The sequence below is a fragment of the Kryptolebias marmoratus genome, linkage group LG20, assembly GCF_001649575.2.
Source record: "Kryptolebias marmoratus isolate JLee-2015 linkage group LG20, ASM164957v2, whole genome shotgun sequence".
In the NCBI taxonomy this organism is placed as follows: domain Eukaryota; kingdom Metazoa; phylum Chordata; class Actinopteri; order Cyprinodontiformes; family Rivulidae; genus Kryptolebias; species Kryptolebias marmoratus.
In genome coordinates, this window is record NC_051449.1 from 13,812,080 (window position 1) to 13,839,808 (window position 27,729).

A 27,729-nucleotide genomic window follows, 5' to 3' on the forward strand; every position below is an offset into this window, starting at 1 on the left:
TTTTTTTTTTTAACTTCAAAGATGATAGATATTATACTTCATCTTTTTTGGTCATTTCTTTTACATTTTTTCTCATCCATCTATCTCATTTTTTTCTCCCCTCTTTCTTGTCTTGCAGGTTTCTGGTGCACTGACCCTGCCTGCAGCAGGTGAAGAGTCAGAGGACCAGGGCCATGACTGACTCTTCTGGCCCTGGTGGGTGTGCCTTAGTGCCATGGCCGAGGGTGTGGCAATGGGTCCTGGCTACCTCACTGGTTTCTGTGATAACCTTGACTCTGCCAGAGAACAGCCTGGCATGTCCGCCTCGATGCGAGTGTTCAGCTCAGCTGAGGTCGGTGTCATGCCAGCGACGGCGGCTCACCAACATCCCAGAAGGCATTCCCACTGAGACACGGCTCCTGGACCTCAGCAAGAACCGACTCCGCTGGGTGCAGGCAGGTGATCTGACACCATACCCACGGCTGGAGGAAGTAGACCTCAGTGAGAACCTCATTGCCACATTAGAGCCCAATGCCTTTGCTTCCCTTCAGAATCTTAAAGTGCTAAAGTTAAGGGGGAACCAGCTGAAATTAGTCCCCATGGGAGCCTTTGCCAAGCTGGGCAATCTGACCAACCTAGACCTAAGTGAAAACAAGATGGTGATTTTATTAGACTATACCTTCCAGGATCTGAAGAGTTTGAAACACTTGGAGGTGGGAGATAATGATCTGGTTTATATATCCCACAAGGTAAGCATACCTTTGAGTGCAATGAAAAATGTCATCATTACCACTAGTTCACAGCTGGCAAAATAAATAATCCCATCTTGTTTTTCTTATCCCAAGGCTTTCTCAGGACTTGTGGGGTTGGAGGATCTTACAATAGAACGATGTAACCTCACATCCATCTCTGGCCAGACACTGTCCTACCTTCGCAGCCTGGTCACTCTTCGCCTTCGCCACCTTAGCATCACTGCCCTGGAGGACCAGAACTTTCGCAAGCTGTCCAACTTGAGGGGTCTGGATATCGATCACTGGCCATACCTTGAGTACATCTCCCCTCTCAGTTTTCAGGGCCTTGATCTCCACTGGCTCTCCATCACCAACACCAACATCACCTCTGTCCCCTCTCCTTCCTTCAAGAACCTGATTCACCTCACCCATCTCAACCTGTCCTACAATCCCATCACCACACTAGAGCCTTGGGCCTTCAAAGACCTGCTGAGGTTGAAGGAGCTCATCATGGTCAGCACCGGGTTGATGACAGTGGAGCCCCATGCCCTTGGAGGTCTCCGACAGATCCGGGTTCTCAACTTCTCTTCTAACGACCTGCAGACTCTGGAGGAGGGTTCCTTTCACTCTGTCAACAGTCTGGAGACCCTCAGAGTGGATGGAAATCCTCTGTTGTGTGACTGCCGTCTGTTGTGGATCCTGCAAAGACGCAAGACCCTCAACTTTGACGGCAGAGTGCCAGTGTGTGCGGGGCCGATGGAGGTGCAAGGGGTCAGCCTCAGCGCCTTCACCGATTCTGCACTCTTTGATCACTTTACATGCCAGAAACCTAAGATCCGCAACCGTAAAATGCAGCAGGTAATACACATGAATCAGCTTTTTGTGGTTAAACATTTTATTGGTTTGGTTACTGAAGTTGCTTTTTTCAATATTCTATATTTTATTGTTTCATTTTGTATATTTTGAGTCTTTTACATTTCTTTGTTCATGCACATCTTTCCATCATGTCCCTCAGGTTGTTGCTCGGGAAGGCCAACCAGTGAGTTTTCTGTGTCGGGCTGATGGAGATCCTCCACCTGCTATTGTCTGGATTTCACCGCAGCGTAGACGAATCACAACTAAAAGTTCAGGACGTATCACCGTTCTCCCTAGTGGCACCCTGGAGATCCGCTATGCCCAGCTCACTGACAGCGGAACATACATCTGCATTGCCAGTAACGCTGGAGGCAATGACACCTACTTTGCCACTCTGACAGTGCGCGGCCAACCACTAGATGCCGCCTCTGCCTTCTTTCTTAACCGCTCACTGTACAGCGGAGAGTTCTTCAACGACACAAATCTAAACAGCACACGTGTTTTCCTCAAGTTCACCTTGGACTTGACCACCATCTTGGTCTCCACAGCAATGGGTTGCATCACGTTTCTGGGGGTTGTCCTATTCTGTTTCCTGCTGTTGTTTGTATGGAGCCGGGGACGCGGCCAACGCAGGAACAACTTCACAGTGGAATACTCTTTCCGGAAATCTGAACCCACCACTGGGACCACTTCAGGAGGGACCAGAAAGTTCAACATGAAAATGATATGAAACAACGCAGCCAGGGGTCCCTTGGGGGAGGCATGAGCACGTTCCAATAACGTGTTTGACACATGCAAACACACACAGCCACTAACTCACAAAGAAGTTTGTAAGCACGGTTTAGTTTTTGTCTAAGACTCCACTCAAAATTGAGCACTCACGTCAAAACTGGAGCCATAATTTAATTTGGTTTGTGAAAGAAAACAAAATGACCCTGACACTTTGCAGAGGTCTTATTCAGCTTGTGGTAATGAAAGAGGATGTGAATAAAAATAGTGCTTAAAGAGCTACTTTTCATGCCCAAATGAAAAAAAAGCACTAGAAATTATAGGAGATAAGCTGTAAATTATCATTCTTTAATAACTCAGCTGTGGAATATTGAGCTTTTTTTATTTGATAATGTGAATTAGACTAAAGCAGTGTGTCCAATCCTGGTCCTGGAGGGCAACTATCCTGCATTTTTTAGATGTTTCTCTCTTTTGACACACCTGATTTGAATGACTGAGTGAATATTAGGCTTCTGCAGAACTTGAAGACCTGCTGAAGAGCAGTGAAACATCTAAAACATGTAGGATAGTGGCCCTCCAGGACCAGGATTGGACTCCACTGGATTAAATTTTTTTTTCTTAATTAAAAGCTCTATTTTTAGTAGTCTCATAAGTCATTCAGGCCATCAGCTTAAAGAAGTTATAGATATGCCTTGTTATGTTGCATGCAGAGCTTTGGATCAAAGGTGTAAAATATATGGAATAAAATTTATGGAGTTGCATAAAACTTATTTGGGCTTTCTTTTTCTGTTTTGACCACAGTTGATCGGTGGGGGTCAAATAGGGTTGAACACCTCATTAACCCCATCTTTGTTTTCTTTTTGATGACTAAAGGGTTAATGAATAAATAAATATGAAGGAAGGTTTGGATGACAAAAAGTCCAGTGAAACCTCATTTGGCCTTTACTTCTTTGTGAGATTAGACCAAAAACACTAGCTGTGTGAGTTTGGGACGAGCGCACTGACCAGGAGCTTCTGTAGCTGCCTGTGGCCCAGATGGTTTGATTAAAAAGTCAGGACCACCAGACACAGGCCGCCACAGAAACCATAGCAACCAACTCAAGAGAGAGTAACGGGATCTGGGTTGGCAGGATCAGAAGGGTTGCTGAGTTGGACGAGAGAGGAAGACAAAAGTCACATTGACGTGTCCTTCAGCTCTCCTACAGCACAAGCACCACTGGTGCTCTTTTTTCCAACAGGAAGGAGTTGCACCTGCTGGCCTCTACCTTGTCATCCCTGTTCTCTCCTGTGTTGTTGGTCACCTGACTTTACAGGTGCTGCCCGGGGGAGCAGCCTGGAAAGTTGGGTCATACAAAGAGACAGAGAGAGGACACTCAGTCCCACAAGGAGGTGTAACAAATTCACTCATCCTGGTCATGGGTGAGACACAGCAGCACATGTATAGCACCTTTTCTCAGGACAAGTGAAATAACAACCCTGCAGAATGAGAGTCGGAACACATATTTACTCTATAAAAGTATAACATTCCAGCAATACTGTTTGTATAGCCATACAGTAAACATTCAGTCTCCCAGAGAGAACTAATGTGAATTTGTGAGTGGAAAAAACAAAGCCATAGTTTGTGTAAGTTGAATTTTTATACAGTAGTGTGTGCATGACTAAGTTATATAATTATCACCACTGCCATCTTACAAGTTGCCTCGATGATCACGAAACCATCTGCTGTCACACACAGCCCTACTGAGGTTATTGGAACAACACGAATTACACAGGAACACACACACACACGAACACACAACACCAGAAGTCTCTCATTGTGATGCTGACTGCTCTCTCTGTCTCAGAGATGGCCGGTGCGCGAATGTCTCTGCCCCCCTAGCCCAGTGCATCCCCCTTTACCCCCACCCCCCATACACCCCCACTGGGTCCTCCTTTGGGAGGGGTCCCTGGCTGGAGACAGAGGATTCAAATGTAAATGAAGTTGTGTTAACCCTACCCACACCATGTGCATTGTATAGTGGAGAGTAGTACTGTGGTTTTAATAAAAAATAAAAAATAAAAAAAAAACTTTATTTGAAGTGTTATGTTGCCTCTTGTCAGTCCCTTGTTTTAATTTCTTCAGTTGTTGTTGACCGTGACCTCTTGGCTATTTACTGTTGTTCTCCATGTTGGACCGTTCTGTTCTCAACACCTCATAAAATACTTGAAAAAGAGCCTGTATACATCTCTGTGTATTAGCTAAACCCAGGCCAAATAATATGTCCAGAAATATAAATAAGGGGTTCGTGTGGTCATGTGGTTCAAGAGGTTCATCTATTTTTAAAGGATGTCATGCTGTAAAAAAAATGAGACCCTTTGATCAAAACACCTACTTTTTATAACAAAATTATAGTTTAGAGATAATTTGCTGCAGGAAGGGGGGGGAGGGAGGGGGGCATTTTAAATGAATCATGCAAATTCCATTTTTGTCCCTTGTCAGAGATGATGAAACCACAGCTTTTTTTGTCAAGATGAATAACTGAACAGCTGTTAAAAGATTCATGAGACCAAATGAGAACAGATGATAAAACTGGCCTGGTTTTTAGCTGTTAACAGTATCTGTGGCCATTTTGTTTTTCATAGTGTTGAGAACAGGATGTTGCCTTTATGGATGTCTCTTCTTTCCAAACCAACCCTACTGTGTTTCCATATTTCTCAGTGAAAATTAGGGTTAGAAGACAGTGAGAATGTCTGTGGTGATTTTTGATGGTGTTCCTGTGTAAACATCATTCGCAAATGTAAGTCTAGACAACTGTTTTGTTTAATTTAATTTTTCTCCCACTTCCCTTTTCCCTGTCCTTTTCTTTTTTCTCCCCTCCTTTTCTGTCTTTTTAGCATTTCCAACCCTTGTCATCTCTGTTCACAGTATTAGGCTGGAGTATGGTTGTGTGGTAGTAGACACGTGTTCTGTGTGGTTGGTGAATTGGTGTTGTAGAGCTATGATTTGTCGCTACTCGTGATGCCACCAAACACAGAGTGGTGATTGGATCGGCGGAGACAAAAGATGAAAGGGGTGACCCAGGTTCCCTGAAAAACAACATAAAAACTGGTTCCCAATGCACATCCTTACTCATTCCTTAAAAAAATGTCTTGAACTTTATCAATCTGCACACAGCATCACTCTGGGATCATTCTCTGGATGTGAAAACCCATGGCCTGTACTGTATGTATTTTTTCTTGATGATATCCTGTCACAGTTACAAATGTTGAAAAGAAGCTGGATTTTTGTCAAAACTTGCACTCATTTTCTGCCTACTGAGTTATGCTGTCCATCCATTTGAAAAGTGGCATTTCTAAATTGGTCAGGGTTGAAAAGAAGCGATTGTATCTGTTTAAGCCTCGGCAGTCCTTGAACACTGAAGGAGCTCATTTTATTGTAAGCTCCATCTAATAATAAAAATCCATTGTCCACTGTATTATCTTACATGTCCTTGTAGAAGTAATTGCACATTCAGGTGGTATGATAAAGGTTGTCATTGATACTGTTCGACAAACAGTTCTTTCAAAAGCTCTCCTCAAAGGTTACCAGACACACAAAGTTCACAGTCAAGCCATAAGCATACACTGGCCGACAAACCCTCTTGTCTGTGTAGGAACTGGTGGAGGCCATATTTATTCATCTCCTCTGCCATGATTCTTATGAAAGAAGCCTGAGCGATCCTTTGCTCTCTCTTTGAGTTAGTCCTTGCCTGAAGTTATGTATTGTTGTCTACATACCAGCTTTACAGAAAACCTTCCACTGGGAAACTCCTCAAAGACGCTAACCAAAACAAACCTTCAGAAACCATAATTACGCCATCACTACAAGCAGAACCTGAATTATTTATGTTTTGGTTTGTTAAATTGTTCCCATCCAGTCCCCTCTAAGTTAACGGAAGCCTTTTCATTTATTATGCTAAGCTGCGTTCCTATTATTTGGCCTAAGAATGACCCATTTCTTGTCTTACCTTTAAAACTGTATCTCTATATGGGTTTTTTTCTGCTGTCATCTCTGATTCCACATTAGCGTTAAATAAATCCTCTCACTCTACATCCTCCAGCTGCTGTTTTGATTGGATTAGACTTGAGCTGAATTATCAGAGCCAAGACGAGCAGTAATGGGATGACGGAGAAGTGAGCTTGGCTGATTGGATGATTACTTGCCTTATTAGTTTAATTTCCATAGCAGACCTCTAAGAACAGCGAGTCATAGAAACACATGAATTAAAAATGCCACATTTTTTAGTGTCTGCCAGTTTTGTTGTCGTGATTTCTTCCAGCTGGAAAAAGATGGTCTGTTTGAGCATAGCTTTGCTGAAAGATTGTTCTAACCACCTTGAACGGGTAATTGCTTCATCTTAACCTTGACAGGAGGACTGCAAAGTAATCCCTCGCTGTATGAGAGCATACTACCACCCAGTGGTGGAGCTGAGCAACAGAACCCTACTGGTATATTTTGTAGACCTGAACTAAACAGGTGAGCTAAAACACTGAAGGCAGCAATCTGACTTTATGAGTCTGATTTCAGAGCCACAGCATAACCTCCTCTCAGCACTGGGCTTTTGTTTGCTCTGCCACGTGTCAGAGGAAGCAAAGGCATCAGGAGAGGTCTGATTAAAAGCAACAGTTCTGACCCTGGTTTGTTGGGAATCACTGCAGATTAGACCTCTAACACAAATCACAAAATGTCACAAATGTCACAGCTGTGTTCTTTCTCTGCATCGCTGATTGCTGTTAAGCAAATAATTGGTTACTCCAAAGAACAAAACAACTTTCTGTCTTGGGGTCTTAGCAGGTTGAATCTATGCATGCCTTTTGTAAAATAAAATTTTTAAAAAAGGGATTGGTATTGCCAAACTCACACTTGCATTTGTACAAAGAGACAAGGACATATCGTTGCCGGTTGAAACAGAGTAAGTAAGACAAATAATCCAATTAAAGCAAAGGAAAGTGGTTCATTCTCAAAGATTTTAAAAAGTGTGCATCTTACAGTAGAAACAAGTGTTTACTTGGGATGATTGTACTTTTACACATATCTGCTCACAATCAAATGATCTGCGCTGATGTAAAAGCTGTAGATAAAGCGGTTGATATTCCAAGCAGGTTGGCGGGACTGATCAGTGCTGTATGTGCATAAGATCAGTCTTTCATTGATTTATCTTAAACATTGTCATTCTTTCAAAAGTTCCTTTGGGGTAGTAGGAGGGGAACAGATCTCCTGTAGAGCTGGCTGGCACTCTTTCCTAGGTTTGCACACTGACTTTGTTGAAAACTGTGCTTTTTTTTTTTTTACAAGAACGAGAAGGTGCCAAATTGTTATTTTTCTTTCCAGGTCTGATCCTCTCCTATTACCGCCACTCTTTAGAGGAAGCTGTCACTCGTTCTGTATTCATTGGGGTTCTTTTATACACAAAACATCACATACTTGAAAAAACACTTCTGACACTTGGTTTGGGTACGCTCATCCTCACCTCTTTTTTTCAGTCTCTGCATCCATTTTTTTCTAGTTCTGTCACTTTCTTTTTAACCTGGCACCAACCTCGTAAAGCACTTCATCATATCTCTTTTTTATGTTATTGCTGCAATGCATGTCTCTCTAACACAATCATTACTGACTTATGAAACCTAGGACTGAGTGCTGAGGACTCCGATTAAATACAGAACTGGTTTAAAGACGAGTCAACTTGTCAGCCTGAGTGGTGTCATGATCAATTATTAATATATATGAGTGGCACATCAATGAGACTGTTATACAGAAGATTGGACTCTGATGCTCTTTAGCTACATCAGCGTCTGACTGTCTCTGAGTTTTTTAACATGTACATTTTGTTGCCGTAACGTCTTGATCCTTGGATGTAAAAAACAGAAAGTGTACATATTAGATCTATTAGCCATATCATGTCATCAAATCTGTAGACCTCTTTGCCATGTCTGACAGAGGAAAATGACTGTTGAACTGTAAATACTGTAGGTATATAGTAACATAGGATTTAACTGCTGCTTTTTTTCCCTCCAGGGATCACCCACGTTTTGCTCAGTCCCCAGGCTGCTTGGTCTCAGAGGGAAGGATAAAAATGTACTTGTCTATAAAACGCATATGATTTCTTTTTTTAAATTCACTGTATGTTTTATATACTGTCTGTCTTGTAAATGAGCTCCTTTTTTCGTCATAAAAGCATGATGTGACTACAAAAACAAATCCCATGTGCCTTCATTTTTATGCACTTCTCTAAGCTGACGTTGAAACAGTATCAGGGGAAATCAAAGTCTTACAAGTTGCAAAAACCTGGTCCACAGGGTGAAGGTGGGGGTTGGGAGGGTGGTGGCACACACACACACACGACTGTAAGATGGAAAACAATGTGAAAAAGGTGCCAAGGTATTCAAGATATTTACCATACTATTTTAAACCAACCCATAAACATCAGAGATGATGAAAATGTTCAATTTAATCAGTTTTGTAATGTTATAATTTATCAGTTTATGTGCAGGTTAAACAAAGATATTCTGTATTTTAACATTATATTATATTATATTATATTATATTATATTATATTATATTATATTATATTATATTATATTATATTATATTATATTATATTATATTATATTATATTAACCAAAACTTTTCATTTGGAAACAAAACCAAATAAAATTAGCTACTAAGAAAATAAGAGGATGGCAAATGCCATATATGTTTAACAACATAAAATGGACATAAATAGAAAGAATTAACAAAATTCATAGTTAGAACAAACGTATTTTTCCAAAGTTTATGAAACAAAATGGCTCACTGCTGTTCAGCTCCTGTGCATCAAATAAAATGAGTCACTTTGCTGATGAACAACAAAGGCTGCGTATAAACTCCATTGATTATTGGGAAAAAAATACATTTTCTCTCAGACACTAACTGAACATCAAGCTGTAAGACTTCCCAAACTTTATTTTTATTATAATTATTTTTATTAGTTTGTTTTCTACTTTAAAGTCCGGCCCCTGCAGAGTCTTCTCAAAAAAAGATTATGACCCCCTGAGCAAATTTTGTTCATGAAATGAAATGTTTCACTTGTGATATTGATTATTTATTTCCAGATCTTTTCATATTCATGCTGACAACTGTTGCTTTTCTAGGAGGTCAGTTTTTAGGGTTTAGGATGGTGACTTTTGGGAAAAGCATCATTAAATACAGTTGCAGAAATTAGAATCAAAACATTTCATAATAAACAAAGAACATTTATGTTTAAAAAAAGAAACATAGATATTCATGTGAAAGCAAATAATATGTAAGCTGATAAATCATTTGTATATGCCACTGTCTGCAGGTTAGTCAAATGTTTTGTGTTTACATCAAGCTCCATTTTTTATTTCATTTTGGGTTTTTTCTTTAGTTTTTGTTGCATCTGCAAGTATACTTTACAAACAATGAGGACAAATTCTTTAACATATGAAAATGCTTTTGGAATTTTCTCATGAATCAAACCTCGGAAGAAAAGCTATAGTAAGTGCTTTCTCACATATAGCAAATATTCACAGTTAATGAGTAAAGCGTTAACGCACATGCAATCACAACATCAGCAATGAGTCTCTCAGAACAAGTCTCTAACGGTACCATCACAGTACCAACACAATAAGAAAGGTTTATGATAATCATTATGCTTCATAATTTACTGGAAGTGATAATAACAAAATACATGCCTTTATGGTAAAAGTTAAAAAAAGAAACCAGATGACAATGAACGTTTAACTCAGAAGATGCAGAGTTTCAGTTTCCCTACAAACAGACCGGAGTGAGCCGGCTCGACCATTTAAAAATAATCTGATAAATTGATGTAGAGAAAAACTAAAAAGATATAATCCACCAAACTAGGCTCGTATATTTTTTAAGAACAATGTTTTACCTCTCCTGTACAGCGCCACACTCCTGTAGATTCAAGGTTTTGGTGCACAAAATGTGTGCTGGTAAACAAAATAAGGACCTACAGACAAGTATCGAAGCATTTTTATTGAATGTATCTCCTGTTTTGACAAGAGCAGCGCTTTGTGTGTTTGTGTTGAATGTTTGGTATAGATTTTGTAGTTTTAGACAAAATCTTTACAATCTGGAAACAACTGAGACAACTTGAAATAATGTAGACCTCTGATGGAACTGTGACAACTATAAAGTCGATCTTCCTAAAGGTAAATTTGACAAATGTGTTGGATTCAAGTTATATAACATGCTGTGTCATTTTTAATCCCTTTTGGGTGGGATTGTTAGATCTACTATGTTACAGAAACAGTTTAGAGGATTTGTTATAAAGAAAATGTGCTCAGGAGAATATTGGCAGTCACTACCAGCTCACTTTATTTGAAGGCCCCCCTGAGGTTGAAAATATCTCATTCAGTGAGCTGTTTGGATTTTCAGGGGATTGATATATCAAACTTTGAGCTCAAAGTCGATTTATCCATCCTCCTTATCTTTATCACCACCCAGCTTCAACTACAAATCAAAACATTCAGCAGCCAACGTCTGGTATTTATTAGACATAGGAGTGTATATGTGTGTGTGTGTGTTGGTGTGTGTGGTTCTCAGACTACTAATATTTGTTCAGACTCACACAAACAAAGACCCCAACGACTCTCCATTGTATGGGTTGAGTTTCATCTACAGGTGAATCTAATTTACAGAAAGGAGTATCTCATGCAGCTTAAAGTTTGGAACGCCACACTCTCCAATTTGTTTATTTACTTCTTTTAATTGATAAAGCTCCCCTGATTGGAAGGGAAAGTCTTCAACTACAGAGTAGTAGTCTAGTTGTTTCTTCTTTTTAAATGATAAAGGAGTCTTTTATTTTCACACCACTAGATGGCAACAAAGCTTTAAAGTTTAAAAAAGAGGCGCTTTCACAGAAAATGAAGACAATTGTCCAAATTGCTTGATTCTTTTTATTTGTTTTGGTCAAAACACACAACAAACCCACAATGGTTTTTCACTTGGTGTTTCATTTGTCCCAGTTTGACCTCAGTTGTTTGAACACGGGCTGAAGGCAGAGCAACGTGACCGACAGACTCACTGAGATAAGGACCAGAAGAAAAGCTCTCTGCATCACCACTGTGTGTGTGTATGTTTAGCTGCGTGTGGATGTGGGTAGTGTGCATATGGTTGCAGGCATTTGATCAACCTCTTCGATTAGATGTCCACTTAACAAGTCAGATCCCACCTCTACCAGCCTCGAAGCTGGGGGAGGCTCCTGGATGCCTCGGCCCCCACTGGAAAGGTCACTCTGCAGAGGTTAAAGGTGATCACACACACACACACACACACACACACTTTCAAAGACAGACACACACACAGTCACACAATCTGAGAGCCGTTCTATCCTCCCAACCTGGTTCAGTCAGTTTCTCCACCAGCCTCCATCACTCTCATTCTCTCTCCCTCCTTCTTCTTTTTGTCTCTGTTCTGTTTGAAATTGATTGTCTCTACCATCACAAAGACACTTGGTTCTGATTGATTGATTGGTAAAGGAAGAGAGAGAGAAATAAACATCCACACTGCAGCGTTTAGAGCTTCAAAGGACAAAGCAAATAACACTTTTCGGATCCAGTGAAAAAATGTTTCTGCTTCCTTCGCTGTTTGAGCTTCATAACCAGAAACACGCCCGGGCTGGTCAAATTTAGATTAAATACAAGCATTAAATCAAAAATGCACACACACACGAACCCACACTCACACGCCTGCACAGTGAAACAAAGCAATACAGAAATGTAGGGACAGTACACACACTGAGAAGGAAAGACGTGACACATAAATATACATATTTTATACAAATACACAAACGGCACATAAAAAAAACACAGAACTGACAAAGAATGCAACTATTTGCAGATGCAGTTTCTCTCCCTCTTCTCCACCTGTGGAGGTGTATGTTTCATCCTGCTGTTTATTTACAATTTGAATCAATCCATGCAGAAAAAAATGAACAGATCATCCCACCCTTAATGACAGAGGGGGATTTGGTTGATTCTATTTTTTAATATGGAAATCACTTTAACACGGACAATTCTTTAACACAAAATATTTTTAAAAAGTGATGCAAAACAAAAATTATAGAGTTCCTGATGTGTTTTGTAATATTTGCTTTCATTATTATTCATAGTCTAATCCTGCTTTTCACAATGGCCTTAATTTATTCCTTCCTGTCTTCGACTTATTTCCCTTTTCAGTCTTTCTCTGAGCTTAAAAAGCAACACAATGCAAATCTACAAACAATAAATAAAACTAAAACCATGTCAAGCTTACAGTTCACACTCTCCCTTAGAGAAATATTTTTTTATAAAAACAAACAAAAAAAAAGAACAATCATTACGCTGTGACTTTAGTGTCACTTTCATTGCTAAACATTGTCAGTATTTGTTTCACTACATGAACTTTTACAATAAAGATTTGAGGTATATCAAGATGAATTGTCTACACATGCCTGCCTTGTTGTAAAGCTACCCTGGATGGAGGGACGAGCGAAGAGGGTTTGTATGGGCGGGGGTCACCGGTGGGGGCATCATGTGAAAATCATGTCTTTCTGGTGATTTTTGCCTTTGGTTGTTTTTCACTTTGGTTGAGTCTATTTAAATTTAAGAGCAGGTGATCAAAAATCATGAGCAGAAAACTTTGTAAACAGTCAAACACACACACACACCTACACTTGAACTACAAATTACACAAAAATATCTCTGGCTGGAGTGTGTGTGTGTGTGTGTGTGTGTGTATGTGCATGTGAGTACGTGGAGTGGACCTGGGATCTACAAACTTTTTTTTTCTTTTAAAGCTAAATTGTTGTGGTAAACAGTGTTCTCCCTTAACTGTATGAAAAAAGTGCTGTTTGAATCACAACAAGAGTGGCTTTTTTAATATCACGAGGACCCCTACAGTGAGTGTACCCCGCCTCTCTTCACTTTAAGCTTTTAATGATTTTCTCTGATCAGAGCAGTCCAACCCCTGGTTGAAGGAAAAAGGCACTCAGCTCTTCCCACATGACAAATAAATCTTTGTGTTTGCCATGCAGCACGACCGCTCTGTGACATGTGCACCCCTGCACACATTTGTCACTCTGGGTTTTTGCATGTGTGTGTTGTGGTTGTGTGTTTCAGGCCCGGTAGTGAACACAGCACGCTTAATGCATCTTTGGTACTGACTGCAGAGACACAGTTAATTCTGTGAGGTATAGCCGCACACACAGAGAAATGTTTTAATCACAATTTGTGTCTGAAATTTAAACATCTGCTGTGCAAGCCTACAACATTTCTCTCCTCTGGACTCCACAGTAAATCGAAAATTACGCCTCCGACAAGAAATCTGTTGGAAATCTGTGCAGAACATAACAACCACAGGTCAGTTTATGGAGGAATGTCACTTAAATATTTCCTTTTGGCCTCATGGTGGGCCTCTGATGCCGCTGCCTCCCCTGCCATACCCCCTTGTTCTCCTCTCTACAACTCCTTTCTAGTATGATTATCTCCCGCTAGAAGATGCTACACAACAAGTGGCTTTGCCCACAAAATAAAGGTAAAAAGATACTTAAAAAATGAGGAGGTTCTCATGGTAAGCAAAGAACACCTTCAGCAGAGGAATGCAGCTGCAGTCCAGTTTAAAGAGGATTAATGATCAAGGAAGAGGTCCTTCATGTCCAGATAGTCCATGTGTTTCATCCCACGGGTCTTCTTCTCAAATATGCACAGTTTGTCACTAGAATCCCTTCCTTGTCTGTGCATAGGATCAGTCCATGACAGGTTGATTTGTCTTTTTTTTTTCCATTTCTAACCTACAGTTTTTACATTTTGTCAAAAAAGGTGCTTCTTTACATATAATTTCAGCACAACATAGCACAATAGTCACAAGAGAGAAACCATGTGTCTATGGTACCATTATTACCCGCATCAGTTTAGGAGGAAAAAAATAACAGAAAGACACGTTGTGGAGGGGGTGGGGGTAGATAAATAGAGAATAGATAAGACAGAGAGAAAAGGATGAAATTAAAGATTATTTACAGTCATTGAATGTCGCATTGATCACGTCAATGTTTTTCTGAGGTATGAAACAGGCGACGGGCCCGTAATAGTGCTCGCAGATTGAAGGTTGTAATGAAACGAAGCAGACACGGCGGGGCGGACGGCGACTGAGCAGGCTGCGTCTGTTCTCTGATTATCATGAAGAGGCAAACATCATTGGCACTCAGGATCCTATATATTGTGACGTTTGACCTCTGTGTTTGGCCACTAGAACAGAGCAGGCCCCCCTCCATCCGTCCCTCGCTCCCTACACTCGGAGACGACACCTCTTCGAAGAATATGGAGTGTCGTCCCTGTTTGATTGTTCTCCTTTTATAACCTGAATATACCCTTTCGTGTGGCTGTGCGGCCTATGGCAGCGTAGCCGTATAATGAGCGTCAAGAAACAAACGATTGATTCAAAAGCTGCGTTGATAAGAATCCGAATAATCTGTATGCAGGACTACAATTTTGCTCAAATAGGAAGGTTGGTATCTGTCTCCTAAAACTAATTTACACTGCAGGATGTATGGTTTTCTTTAAACCTGCTGGAGATGTGAAAAGAGACTAGAAGCTTGCATGTGGTCTAAATGGGCAGCAGGTGGCATTGTTACTCTGATGTGGAGCAGACTGAAGACCAGCAGAGGGATGAGTGCACCCCTATAGAAAATAACATCCATGTGAACATTAAACATGCATGCACCGCTGCAGGTGGTATTAGTCAGCAGGTCAAAGCAAGTGTACGTGTCCATTTTACAGACGCTGGACATAAACTCTCAGACCTCTCTATCAGCATCAGCATGTGTCGTCAAAAAGAAAATATGCCCTCCCCAGAGGATAAATTGGTTTTGCTCCAAATGTTGGAGCTAAAACTGAAACAGGTTAGTATCTTGCCCACTCCTGGTCACCAAAAATTGTTTCTTTTTATGGCTACATTCACAAAGTCTCATCTTGAACTTATAGCAAAATGTCACACAAAAGAAACCCAGTCCCGCCAGGCACCAAATGATGGATTACAGATTAATTAAAGCATTAGTTCAGGTCTTTAACAGCAGGCTTCTGTATGAAAGCTTATGAACCGTTACAATCTTACCTGCTGTAGATACATGTTTGAATGACATCAGTTTGGAAAAACAGAACTTAATTCTGACCGGATTGACGAGCTAAAGGTTAGTCCGAGCGGGGCCAAGGGGATTGCTGCCATTTTAAACACATTCAGTCTCAAAACCTATCAGAGCGGTTCACGCAAACACTGTTCTGATAATCTTTACACCACCATCAATTTCATATTACAAGGTTATTTACGCTGATATCATTATTTGTGAGCACAAATAGCAGCAGCTAACTGTACACTTCCACCAGGAACTTCATAATGTTTCTGTCTGGATAACAATGTAAGGCAAAAATAGATGGTGATGGGAAGGTTTATTAAATAGCACTCACACTCACATTGTGACAGCAATCCACTTTGGTTTTGGCCCCACTCAGACTAGCCATTAGCTCAACAATCTGGTCAGAACTCAGCTGCATTTCTCCAAACTGAGGTAGCTTACAAAGCTATTTATAACTGTTAGGTTAGGAAAAGATCTGAACTATCCCTTTAAGTGTGCCGCTCCATTTGGCAACCTGCTGTCTCATTCTGTCTGATGGGAGAACAAAGGTCTCCTGTGTTAAAGCTACAGCCTGAATCAAAACCCTCCTTATCAAGGCTTTTCCGGAACAAGATGTTTTTCTTTGGTTTTTCAGGTGGATTTACAGAGAAGTGGTTGTTTGTCTGAGGGGAAAACTCCCTTAAAGCTACTGAATCTTTGGTTTGAGGAGCAAAGCAGTCCATTTAAAATGACACTCAGACTGAACAAAACACACTGGGAGCATCTGATTCATCTGGACAAGTGCAGCACACGGATCAGATGGATCAGATGAGAGTGCTCTGAGCTTACACACACACACAGCTGCTGTGCAGAATGTTTTCAGTACAAAATGACAAATAAACCCTCCCCATCCGCCACCCCACCCCGCGCCCGTTCGTCCCTGCAGCCCTTCAGGCCTTGGAGAAGGTGTTGGCGGAGGAGGTGCCGGGTTGGATCGGAGACGCGCCGCTGTTGCTGCCGTTCCCGTGCGGGGTGTGGCTGTGGCCGACGTGGCCGCCGTGCGCCCCGTGGCTGTGCTCCTCAGTGTCCCAGCGCTCCGGGCAGCGGCGGCGGGAGTTCATGAAGAAGTTGGAGACGGTGGAGAGCTCCAGGCCCAGCTGCTGAGAGATGGTGAGCTGCATCTCCTTGGAGGGGCGGCGGTTCTCTCTGAAGATGGCGACCAGGGTGCGACGCTGCAGGTCGGTGAAGACCAGCCGCTGCTTCTTTGGCACCTGGCTGCGCTCCCGTCCCCGGTCCTCCTCCTTCCGTTTACAGGCTGCAGACAGGGGGGGCAGGGGCAGGAGGACATGGCAGATCAGTTTTATCGCCATCATAAAAAAAATAAACATTTCAGACTTTTTATAGTTGAGGACAAAATGCTGAACTGTTTAGAAGATGATTTGATGAGATGAGAACGAATCTGAGAGCTCAAAATGAACCATTAACAGCTGTTTGTGGATTTATTTTAAAAGTTATGAGAGTGCTATCGTTTATGTGCATGTCTGAATATTGGAAGAAAACATTAAAGACTATATCTAAGAATTATAATGTGAAAAACAGAAGGGATGGAAAAGTGAATACTGCTTTTATTCAAATTCTGAAAGTTAAAATTGATGTTTGTCTGGAATTTTAATTCAATCTAAACTTATATCATGTGATAGCTGAACTGACCTTTCCCAATGAAATCATTTAATCAATTTTAATTGGAAGTTCCAGGATTCAAAATGATGTTATATCACTGCTGTTTTTACCTTTAACCACTTTTTCCCCACTTAAATTAACAAAGTTCAGAAATAGGATTTTGCATTTGTCTTCTTAATATTAAAGTGAGATATTTTTTTAAAGCGTGTTGATTTAAGAGTATACGCTTAATTTTGTAAAAATTTAGGGGGAAAAAATCAACTTTTTCTTTCACCACGAATGTTCGTGAAGGCGCCACCACCTGTCCTTAAACGCACCACGAATAAAATTCCTTCAGGTCCCTATGTGCAGAAATATAGCAGCATAAAGACTCGCTTTTATTTGGGAAGAGGTTAATTTTTTTTCTTTCGTGGCTGAAATTCGTTTTAGCACAAAACTTGTAAATATTTTAGATCTAAAAGTTAATGAAGCTGCCGCATGTCTGAGGCTGACAACTTCATTTATGTGAGCAAGTTGTCAAAAGTAATTTATGCCACCCAAATAAAAGAAAGCAAACCCTCTTATTTTATTTTTTTCCCAAAAAAAGAGAAATAGAGAGGTTATGGATTTGTCCGGAGTGTTTTGTTGGTGGGTCTGTGCGCGTCGTGCTGAAACCGGAGGAGCGTGATGTGAAATGCTGACAAAGAGCCGGTCTGCCTGGATGCACCGTCAGTAACACAGGTTCGGCTCTGGCTGTGGAGACTGGAGGGAGTCTGTTCTGTTCTGCTGCCCTAAAAAGCTGCAATGATCGATTTTCCGCGGTTTTCTCCTGAACACGTGGTCCAGTAATCAGGGCTCCCTTCCCCACCCGATCGATCCTTATCGATCCGTGAGAGCGAGGTGCGCGCGTGTGCGTGCGCGCGCGCGCGTGTGTGTGTGACAGTGTGTGTGTGTGAGGGGGGGGGGGCGCTGGGGGAGTAGTATGGGCTCGTGAGCGCGCCTTGTGACAGACAGATGAGAAGAAATTGTTTATCTGTGGAAGAACAAAGGAGGTGAGAGAGGAGGAGGAAGAGGAGGGAGAGAGTGGCAGCCATCCAGTCTGGGAGCTCCTGGAGGAGGATGAGGACTCTCAAACGAGTCTCGGATTAATAAAATAAATAAATAAAAGTGCGCGTGCGCGAGCAGAAAGTGCTTGAAAACACACAGAAAGATCCCAGCACTGGTGACTGTGAGGACATGAGGACGGGAGGAAATGAGGAAAGGGTTAAAGAAAGGGAAGAAGGTGCAGTGTGGAGGTGGTGTATGCAAATGATTGATGACTTTACAGCAGCGTTAGACAACAGCAGTAAACAGATTTGACTGTGAGACTGAGATCAATATGAATGTGCACATGAGCATGCATGTGTGTGTGCGCCATTGTTCATGCTTTGTTACTGCAAGCAAAGCATAATTACAGAGATATTTCTCCTCAGCGGGGTGTATGTTGGTCTCTATGTCCGAGCCTCTGCAGATACATCTCTCCATCCCTTTCCTGACTGTTTCCCTCCCGTAGTTTTCCCCCCAATTGTTTTAATTTGCCCCCAGATTGATAGCCCCCCATATTGATTGATCCTCACTTCAGAACCGTTTCATGGAACGTTTATTCAATTGGTTCAGGCCCAGCCGTGCCCCAGAATCTCCTCCAGGCCTCTCTATAAGTGCTGTCTCCAACCAAACTCAATACTCCCTAATGTAATGACTGAATGCTGGTGCTAATATAGTGATAATTTAATATGTAATGCCTGTTTTCAAACAATTTGTGCTACCGGCCATTTCGCAATGCCAACACTATTCTGGTTCTCCTCCATCAGCCCAAATGAGAGCAGCTCGGAGAGGCAAATACTCATGAGGAGAAACTAAGGAGTTAGCACAAGACGAAGGCCCGGTCAGAACATATTTCAGATAATCGATGGATCCATTTCAAACAAGACTCCTTTGGCTGCTTCCGGAGCCATGAATAAGGACCAGAGAAGAAGGGGAGGGAGGGGAGGTGCTCATTAAAAGGACCTCTCTTGAGACAAGAACCAAACCTCTATCTTTAGCTGCCTCATTACCAAATGAGCCATTCTGAAGAGACAAGCAGCACGTCTCAAGTGGCTCGTGCTCATGTTGTCTTTTTTATTGTGTCAACAGTGTCAAAGGTATCAGGCAGCGTCCACTTAAGGCTCGTCTCAAGCTTGTGCTGGTGTGCTGCCTGCTCAGCTTGTTAACATACGGCGAGTTGCAGCATCTGGTGCTGGTTCTGTTTTCCCCTTCAGTGAGAAGACGGAAAGAACAGAACAGGTGAGACTTTTCTCTGAGTGGCACAACTGACTGACTCATAAGATTTGTTCTACAAGGCAAAAACATGGTTTATTTTGACCAAAAAGTAGACATGGTTAAATAAAAAGTTTAATTACTAACTTCAGCTAGTCAAATCTAAATGCTGGGGATAACAAATGTCATACTTCTTTGTGGGGTTGAGGCATTCCTTGTCCTGAATGTTAACTAGTAATGTCCTCTAAATTCAAAACCAAAATTTGCACGCTCACAGAAAAATATATGCTGGCATTACTGAATTTTAAAACAAGCCTCATCTCAAAGTTTAAACTCAAACAATAAATAAATTACCCCTTGTTTTAGGGTGCTGCATGAATATATATAAAAAACTATTTTATTTACACAAAAAGCTCTGTTCTCTAAGTGAAAGATGCCACAGCTGTTGATGTTAGAACATGCTGAAAGCAAGCGGTCTAGGACAGAGATGGAGATGTGTTAGGTTGGTTCACTCCTGTGTTCACTTGGGTTTAGAAGTGTTAAACTCTGTTCTTTGTGAAGAGCAAAGGTAAATAACAGAATAAAAATGTGTACTAATAATAGCAAAGTGGATGTATTTTAGTTTCCCTCAAACAAAAGTCATTTGTGCAAGCTGCTACACGCTCACTTAAAGAGCAGCTGGAGAGCAGATATATTCTAAAGTTAGGATTAAACATGTTTTAATCATCGCCTGCGAGGTGAAAACTACAGATGAGAGTAAGTGGAAGTGAGCCAGTCTTCTATTTATCCTCTGATTAAAAAAAAAACATGCAGCATGCATCAGTTTCTAAACAATAATTCTGTTAAAACAATGTATTTGCATCAGTTTTAAATCTCAATATGTATGGGGAAAACAATGTGTATATGTGGTGTGTGTGTGTGTGTGTGTGTGTGTGTGTGTGTGTGTGTGTGTGTGTGTGTGTGTGTGTGTGTGTGTGTGTGTGTGTGTGTGTGTGTGTGTGTTGTGAGCAGATGGGCCGTGTGTTGCAGACGGTGACTAACCGCACCGTGCTGCTGCTACTCGCCGCCTGGACGGACGGATGAGCTCGGGCTCTGTGTGCGGTGAGACGGGCCCTCTCCCGCCCTGGACGGACTACTGCAGGTGAGAAACAGTTTGGTGTCAATCACTCTCTGTCACACAGCCCCCCCTCAGATGTATACGATTATTGATTGTATTGATCATGTCATATGAGCCTGTGGATTCATTAGAGAAACGCCCGGATCCCACCCATCAGCCCGCAACAACTCACAGCACATGCAGCCGCGGAGGAAAACACGCCCTTTCTTCGTTTTTTAACACAGTCATTGATTAGGATTGGTTTATTTAAAAGCTGCCGATTATTTATTAAAGAAAATCCCGTTGTCTTGCTGAGACGAGTGGTCGGCAGCTTTACAGGAAGGTTTTGTGTCTTGTAATACCGCAGATTTTGCGCTTTATTTAATCTCTTCCGTTGTTTGAGTTTTGCTATTTTCTGAGCAAAATGGGCTCTTGTTAAGGACACAGTTTAAACTGGAAAATTCCTAGACTCAAAATAATTAAATCAAACCAATGTCGAAGAGTTTCATTTCTGAAACACGGAGAAAGCGAACTAAAAATGGGCCATTTGTAAAGATTACCTTCAGGCGCATTTAAAGGCATGTGTGCGTCATAAACATATCTGTATATCTATATATCTATAAATATATAGATATATAATAAACTATGGCTTCTAGGTTTTTGGCAGCTGGTTTTATTAGGGCCTCAATAAATGCATCTATAATGCTGTTTTATTTATAATTTAAAACCTTTGTTTTATATAGTTTTATTTAAGTTTAAAAGGACAAAAAAACTTGTCTGAAATAGATTATATCACAGACATATATGCTACAAACTAAATCCTCAGATTGACTCTTCTTATTCTTAACAAATAATTGTTTGTGTTCACATTGTATGAGTTTCATCATTATCAGTTAACTTAATAACGATTCTTATCAAAACTGAGTCTGTAGCCTGAGGAGACAAAATAAAACGAGAAGAAGGAAAGGGGAGTCAGTCTGAAATCGGTGCATGTGTGTTGAGTGTGTGTTGAGTTTTGCCTCTTTAGATTCTGAAAAGTTACCCCTTACAGCAGAAATGCACGCTTTTAAAAAGGTTGAAGTTTTTTTTAACACAGAGTTGCTGCTGTGTGCGATCAGAAGTGTTGTTTCAGCACCAAGAGGCCAGATCCGAGCTGACATGAGCCACACAGGGCCTGCGACAAGAAGGCAAGACTGGGCCAAACGTTACAAAAGATGTATCATTAAAAGCTTTTTGTTTGTATGTTTTTGTCACTGTTTAAATCTTTGTAATATGACCGATATGGCATTTATTCCTAAAAGCAGTAAACTTGAAGGAATTTATGTCATTCACCAAGATTATATACATTTTAATCAAAATTGTATTCATATTCTTATAGCCTAGTGGTTTTATTTGATGTATGAGTGTTGGTTTACACTTTAAAATAAAAAAGAGCTTTGTTTGTACTATCCTTCACTGTCAAAACTAAAGGTTTCCCTTTATACATTCACTACTTGTTTGCTTTACCAGAAGTGGATATGTAAAATGTCCGTTACAGAGAGAGATGACCAGAGAGCAGAAATGAATGAGGCTGGAAGGCAAGGGATGTGTCTTACTGGTACAGAGCCAGAAGAAGAAAGAAAGAAGGGGGGAGGCAAGGAGGGAAGGAAGGAAGGAGAGAATATGAGAGAGCCGAAGAGAGCAGAAGAGAGGAAATCAATACCGATTCAGAGTGAGTCAGATAAGCCTGAACAATGTATAGTGCAGACACACTCTATAACCCAGTCACACACACATGTGTGATGTGGAGGCACTCTCTCTTTCTCTCTCTGTCTCGCTCACACACACACACACACACACACACACACAAACACACGTGCACTCTCAGTGAAATGTGCTTCAGGCCTCCATAAAGATGCATTACAAACCCCATAAAGCATACCAACCTTTAAAATCAAATGACATCACAACCTTGGATTGCTTGGAGGATTCGCTGACATGAGCAGAAAGCGCTCATTAGGTGTCGATGAGCAGCTAGATGCTCTGATGCCCTTTGTCTACTGGAAGATTCTCTTAGGTTCTCATCTTTTGGTGTTTGGGTTAAAACATCAACCTTCTTGCCCTGATTTCACTCGACATACTGCAGTTGCGCATCATCAAACGAGGCTTCTTTCGTGGCCTCATAAATATCTTCTGATCTGGGTTTTCAGCAGGGGAAATCTACACCATGTCAAGTCTGCACTATTGATATTTTGCAGTATGTTGAGGGGGGTGTAAACAGTGTTTTTGAAAACCACTTACACACCCCATGGTGTTTGGGGAGGAAGGCTGATGTGTGGTCCTCAGCTGTTAACCACAGATTTGACTTTACTTACCTAGAAGATGCTGTTACAAGCACTCACACCACCACCACTCTCTGCCTCTTCTCCTTCTTCCCCTCTTGCTTTCGTCTCCCTTATACTTATCAATTATTAAGGTTGGTATTGATCCTTTCACTACGCTGCCTCTATCTGACTGTTCACACAAAGCCCAAACCTGCCAGCCCTCTCTCAATCAATGGCATCTGCTGGCTCCTACAGCTTTCTTTTTCCACATGTCAGTTCTGCTTTTCTCACTTTTGCACTTAAGACAGGTCGACTGAAGTTTTGTTACATTCCTCTTTGGTGCATTTGGATTCCTTTGAAAAAACTGATATCGGTCTTTTATTGCACAATATGAAAGGCATTATAAGAGCTGTCTGATGAGAGAGGAAAGATTGAAAACATAATTCTAACGTCATAGAACAGCTCCCGCTCAGCCTCTTTTTGTCCTCCAGCCTGTTGTTTTGTTTTGTTTTGTTCTGTGGCACCAGTCTGGCAGCCAAACAAGCCCACCTGGCTGTTGCCAGGTTAACCAGGGAAAGATTAGTGATATTATTGTCATGTGCTGCAGAGAGGCAGAGCACTGGGTAGTGGGAGAGAAGGGGATTGGGATGGGGAAAGGGTCTTATTGATCTTCTATGTGCAAAGCCAGGCAAACACTGAAAGGACAGAGCAACACTATTAATGACACTCAAAGCCTCAGCCACTAATCCTCATTTATCTATCTATCTATCTATCTATCTATCTATCTATCTATCTATCTATCTATCTATCTATCTATCTATCTATCTATCTATCTATCTATCTATCTATCTATCTATCTATCTATCTATCTATCTATCTATCTATCTATCTATCTATCTATCTATCTATCTATCTATCTGTCATATTTGTGTGATTGTTAAGATTACAAATTAAACTGTTTGTGTATTTTTTCATTCTGACTACTTCTGTGTACTTTGAGCTATTTTAGCCATTCATGTATCCAAAATGTTCACCTCATTCAAGAAGTGGGTGCTATGACTTGTATTTGTTTATTTGTTTTTTTGTATTGTACTCTAAAGTATTTAACTTTATTTACAAATGTTTCCCCCCAAAATTACTAAATCATAGAAATACACCGAGACGTCTTCAGTTCCTTCAGAAACATTCTTCTTTTTGGACTCTGCTTCACTTGCTCTACTTTTGTCTTTCTATGATACTTTTAAATTTTAGCTACCATTCTGCTACTTTTAGCTTCTAGCCATCCTTTTGCTACTTTTAGCTTCTACCCAGCTTTTCCTTGCTTTTAGCTTCTAGTTAACCTTTACTTACTTTTGTGTTTGGCTAGCCTTTTGTTATTTTTAGCTTCTAGCTATTGTTCTGTTTCCTATAGCTTTTAGCAAGAGTTCTGCTTACTTTAGCTTTAACAATTCAGTTTCAGAAAAGTCGTTCAGTGCTCAGCATTTACTAGTTTTCATCTAAATTGTCCTAAAAAGCTGCTAAATTCTGCTAACAGATAAGATGCTGGTTTAAACATTTCTCCTGCTTTTTGTTATTGATTCCAGCTGAAGCGTGATCACGTGATTTTCAAAGAGAAAGGTGAAACAAATTGATTGTAAATTTTACAGGTATTTGGGGTTCTGCTTCCAGGAGTCTATATTCTCGTTTTTATTTTCTTGTTTATACTGGTCCATGTTGCCGATCCCCCACCACCAGCAACACCCCGGTTTGCAATCAATATTTCATCAGAACAGTTTTGCGCAGCAGCTCGAGGTTGCCTCGAAGTGGACTGGCAGGGCTGGATATATAGATTAGCCACAGTTTTCAGAGCATGCTCCACTTATTTAAACCCCTAAAACGCAACTAAAAGAGCTCGGTTCGTATTTTAATTCGGCGAAATTCTGATTTTGCTCGCCTTGCTTTAACACAGCGGCTATGCGGGGTTTAGACCATCATACCTGGCCGTGTTCTAAACTTAGAGCTCTCACTTTGGCGCTAAATGAAAAGCCGAAGAGGCCGTGCGGTTATCACGTCTTTCAGCTGCGATACGAGTATTGATCGGTGTGCCACGTTTAAAAAGGAGAGTGGGAACTGGAGTATTGATCAGGCAGCCTGGGGTCACCCCGCTTCTGCCGGCGCAACTAGTTGGCCCCGCAGCCCCACCACCAACTGCGCGATACACACACACACATAATACGCACACACGCAGAAACAAGCGTCGTGGGAGGGTATTTATTTCCATGTTTATAGTGAACCGCCTGGGATTTGTGATGTCGATCAAAAATATAGACCTACAAACTTGGTTTACAACAGCGCGCGTAAACGTCAGTCTCCCTGAAGCGGTTATTGATGTTTGAGGTTTCTGTGGAGTTCACTATAAAAAAAGCTCTGGTCTTTTACTATATAGGCTACACAATCCCTAGAAATTACAGGAAGTCCTCCTGTTTCGCTGTCGGAGCCGCTGTGCCTCATGTCAGAACCCAGAGCTGTCCGTGGTGCTGAAGCTTTTAGGGCCTGCGCTGCTTTTGGGTGTTTGTTTCAATAAACGGTGAAATGTGACTCAACACTGATCAGTTTGAGTGTGAAATCATGACACTGAAATGACTCTCTCTCTCACCGGCCAGTCGGAGAGCTGACATCCGCTGAAACTCGGGCTCCTGCAGCCACTTCCACATCCTCCTGAACGTCTCCCGGCCTGACTTGAGCTTACTCCATGGTTTGGGGTTCCGCAGCAGGTCCGACAGGGTGCCCTGCGAGCGGCTCAAGATCCGCTGCGCGAATATGGCCTGCGGGATGGAGTAGCGCTTTAACTCTGCTGTTATCCTCTGAGCCACCTCCTTCGTGTTGATCTCCTCCGCCTGGATGCCTGACCCCGACACCCCCTGGCCGCCTCCGTGACCGTGCCTCTCCCGGTCGGCCAGCATCACCGCGCCGTTCGCCTGGGAGTGGAGGTGGCTGTGCGGGTGGTGGTGCATGCCGCTGAGGTTGGAGATCAAGCCGTGGCCGTGACCCCCTAAACTCCTGCCCAAATGCTCCTGGTCGCTTCGGGACAGCATTGACGCGTGGGACTCGAACCCTGACACCGGAGAGAGCATTTTGGAGTCGGTGGAGAGGTGTGCGCTGGGGCCGTAGGCTGAGAGCGGCTGCTGGGAGTTGTGCAGAGAAGACAGCCCGCCGGACAGCGGGGACAGAGAGCCGTGGCCCATGCCGGACACGGACATCTCTTTGGGGTAGTGACTGTACAGATTGCCCATGGACGTGAGCCCCCGGTGATCGTCCCGCATCAGGGTGAAGCTTCCGCTGACGTTGCCGGCGGAGAGTCGCTGATGGGCGGCAGCGTGGTGGTGCGAGTGAGGGTGGTGAAACTTCTCTGCCACGGTGGAAATCGGAGGTAGATGCTGCAGGGGGGTCAGCGTGGTGTACGTGTTACTAAGGCTCATTCCGGTCTCACACATGCTGATGGAGGGGTGGAGGTGTCCCGACAGGGCGGACGGGTCTGTCCGGTAATCCCCGCCGGACCCCTCCAGGAGGGAAGCCATGGCTGACCTCGCGCCGGGGGCATGCGAGACCAGATTCCGAGGTGTCGCGCTGGGGGACGGCGACGGCCGAGCGTGTGGGGAGCTCATGAGGTCCCCCACCTGGGAATGCGATGGGACGCTGTGCAAGTTGTCCATGGTGAGCTCCATAGCTGAAAGTGTGTCTCCTCGTCCCTCCCTCCCCTCCCACCCGCTCCCGCTGTCTGTCCCTCTCGCCGCTCGCTCAGTCAGGAAAACGCGCAGTTGCTTCCCCCTTTCCCTCTCAACCCTCCCGAAGAAATAAAATTATCAATCCGTTTAAAGGCAGATCCATTGATTAGTATTCACCGCCGGACCCGCTGAGGTGAAGAGAAGTTCTGCCGCTCCTGAACAGAACCGACGGGCTCCGCGCTGTCGTGTTTTTGTATCATTCATGCGAGCTCTCCTGCGCCGCGTCTCATCTCTGGTCCAACAGCGCTTCCACTGAGAGCAGGCAGGAGCCGCGCGCGTGGCAGAGACAAGGGGGCGCGCCTCTGTATTAAATACGTGGACGGGCACGCGCAGAGGGTCTTAACAATCTCCCTCACTGGGATAAATCAGGAAAACACAATGTCCACCAAAATTTAACAAACTGACTCACCCATTTATGAGCATTTGTACGTAAATGACCTTTGCGCGTCACGCCTTCACCTGGGCGCATCACGCCCAGGTGACATCCCCCAGGCGAATGTTTTTCTTTTCTTTTTTTTTCTTTTATTTTTCTCTTTTTGTCCTGTCTGTGTTTATAAAGGCACACAAGATCCTCACAGATAAACTTTGTTTTCCCACGGACTGTATGGTTTTGCATTTATGCGCTCAGTGATAAACCTGATCGAAGTATTGACTGACAGAGATTAATGACGTGGCGCGAGCCGGGTTCGCGCGGGTGGGGAAGAGGGGGACGGTGGGTGAGAGAGGTCACAAAGTAAGGATCCCGGTGAGATTCTGCAGAGCAACGAGAGAGCGGGACTTTTGGTTTGGGCGAAGGTCCACAAAACTCAGACAGCGACGATGGATCTCCGCAGAAAACACATCTGACTACATCTGCTGTGTATCTATATATAATATATATGAGCGTTTTTGCGAACTTTAGAGGCAGAGAAGACATTGGACTGAAATCAGTTTCAGTTTAGAATTAAGGTGTGTCTTTCAAATTAAATTCACCCTATTAATATATTATTATAATTGTTATTATTGCTATTGTAAATAATAATAATAATAATAATAATAATAATAATAATAATAATAATAATAATAATAATAATAATAATAATTAAAGGACTCTAACGGCAGAATTAAGTCTTTAAAAAACCTCATTCAAGCACGGCCGAAATGCAGATGCAGCCCGATTTATCTTTCACTTGTGTGTGTGTGTGT

At 42.2% G+C, this 27,729-nt stretch overlaps 2 protein-coding genes across 2 annotated transcripts in view; one reads left to right on the forward strand and one right to left on the reverse strand.

The window, feature by feature from the left end:
- LOC108239465 (leucine-rich repeat and immunoglobulin-like domain-containing nogo receptor-interacting protein 3) overlaps positions 1-8,511 on the forward strand; it is a 39,981-nt gene extending 31,470 nt beyond the window's left edge. Inside the window, exons 2-4 of the mRNA XM_017422180.3 lie at positions 119-728; positions 825-1,568; positions 1,726-8,511. Of these exons, the coding sequence (XP_017277669.1) occupies positions 174-728; positions 825-1,568; positions 1,726-2,295 (1,869 nt within the window). The 5' untranslated portion in view covers positions 119-173 and the 3' untranslated portion in view covers positions 2,296-8,511. The remainder of the gene's footprint in view (positions 1-118; positions 729-824; positions 1,569-1,725) is intronic.
- Positions 8,512-16,291: 7,780 nt separating this feature from the next.
- Positions 16,292-26,777, reverse strand: onecut3b (one cut homeobox 3b). Its single transcript, XM_017422184.2, has 2 exons — positions 25,416-26,777; positions 16,292-16,742 (listed from the first exon to the last, which is right to left on the reverse strand). The coding sequence occupies exons 1-2, from the start codon at positions 26,482-26,484 to the stop codon at positions 16,378-16,380; spliced, it is 1,434 nt and encodes a 477-aa protein (XP_017277673.1). The 5' UTR covers positions 26,485-26,777; the 3' UTR covers positions 16,292-16,377.
- Positions 26,778-27,729: the final 952 nt, after the last annotated feature.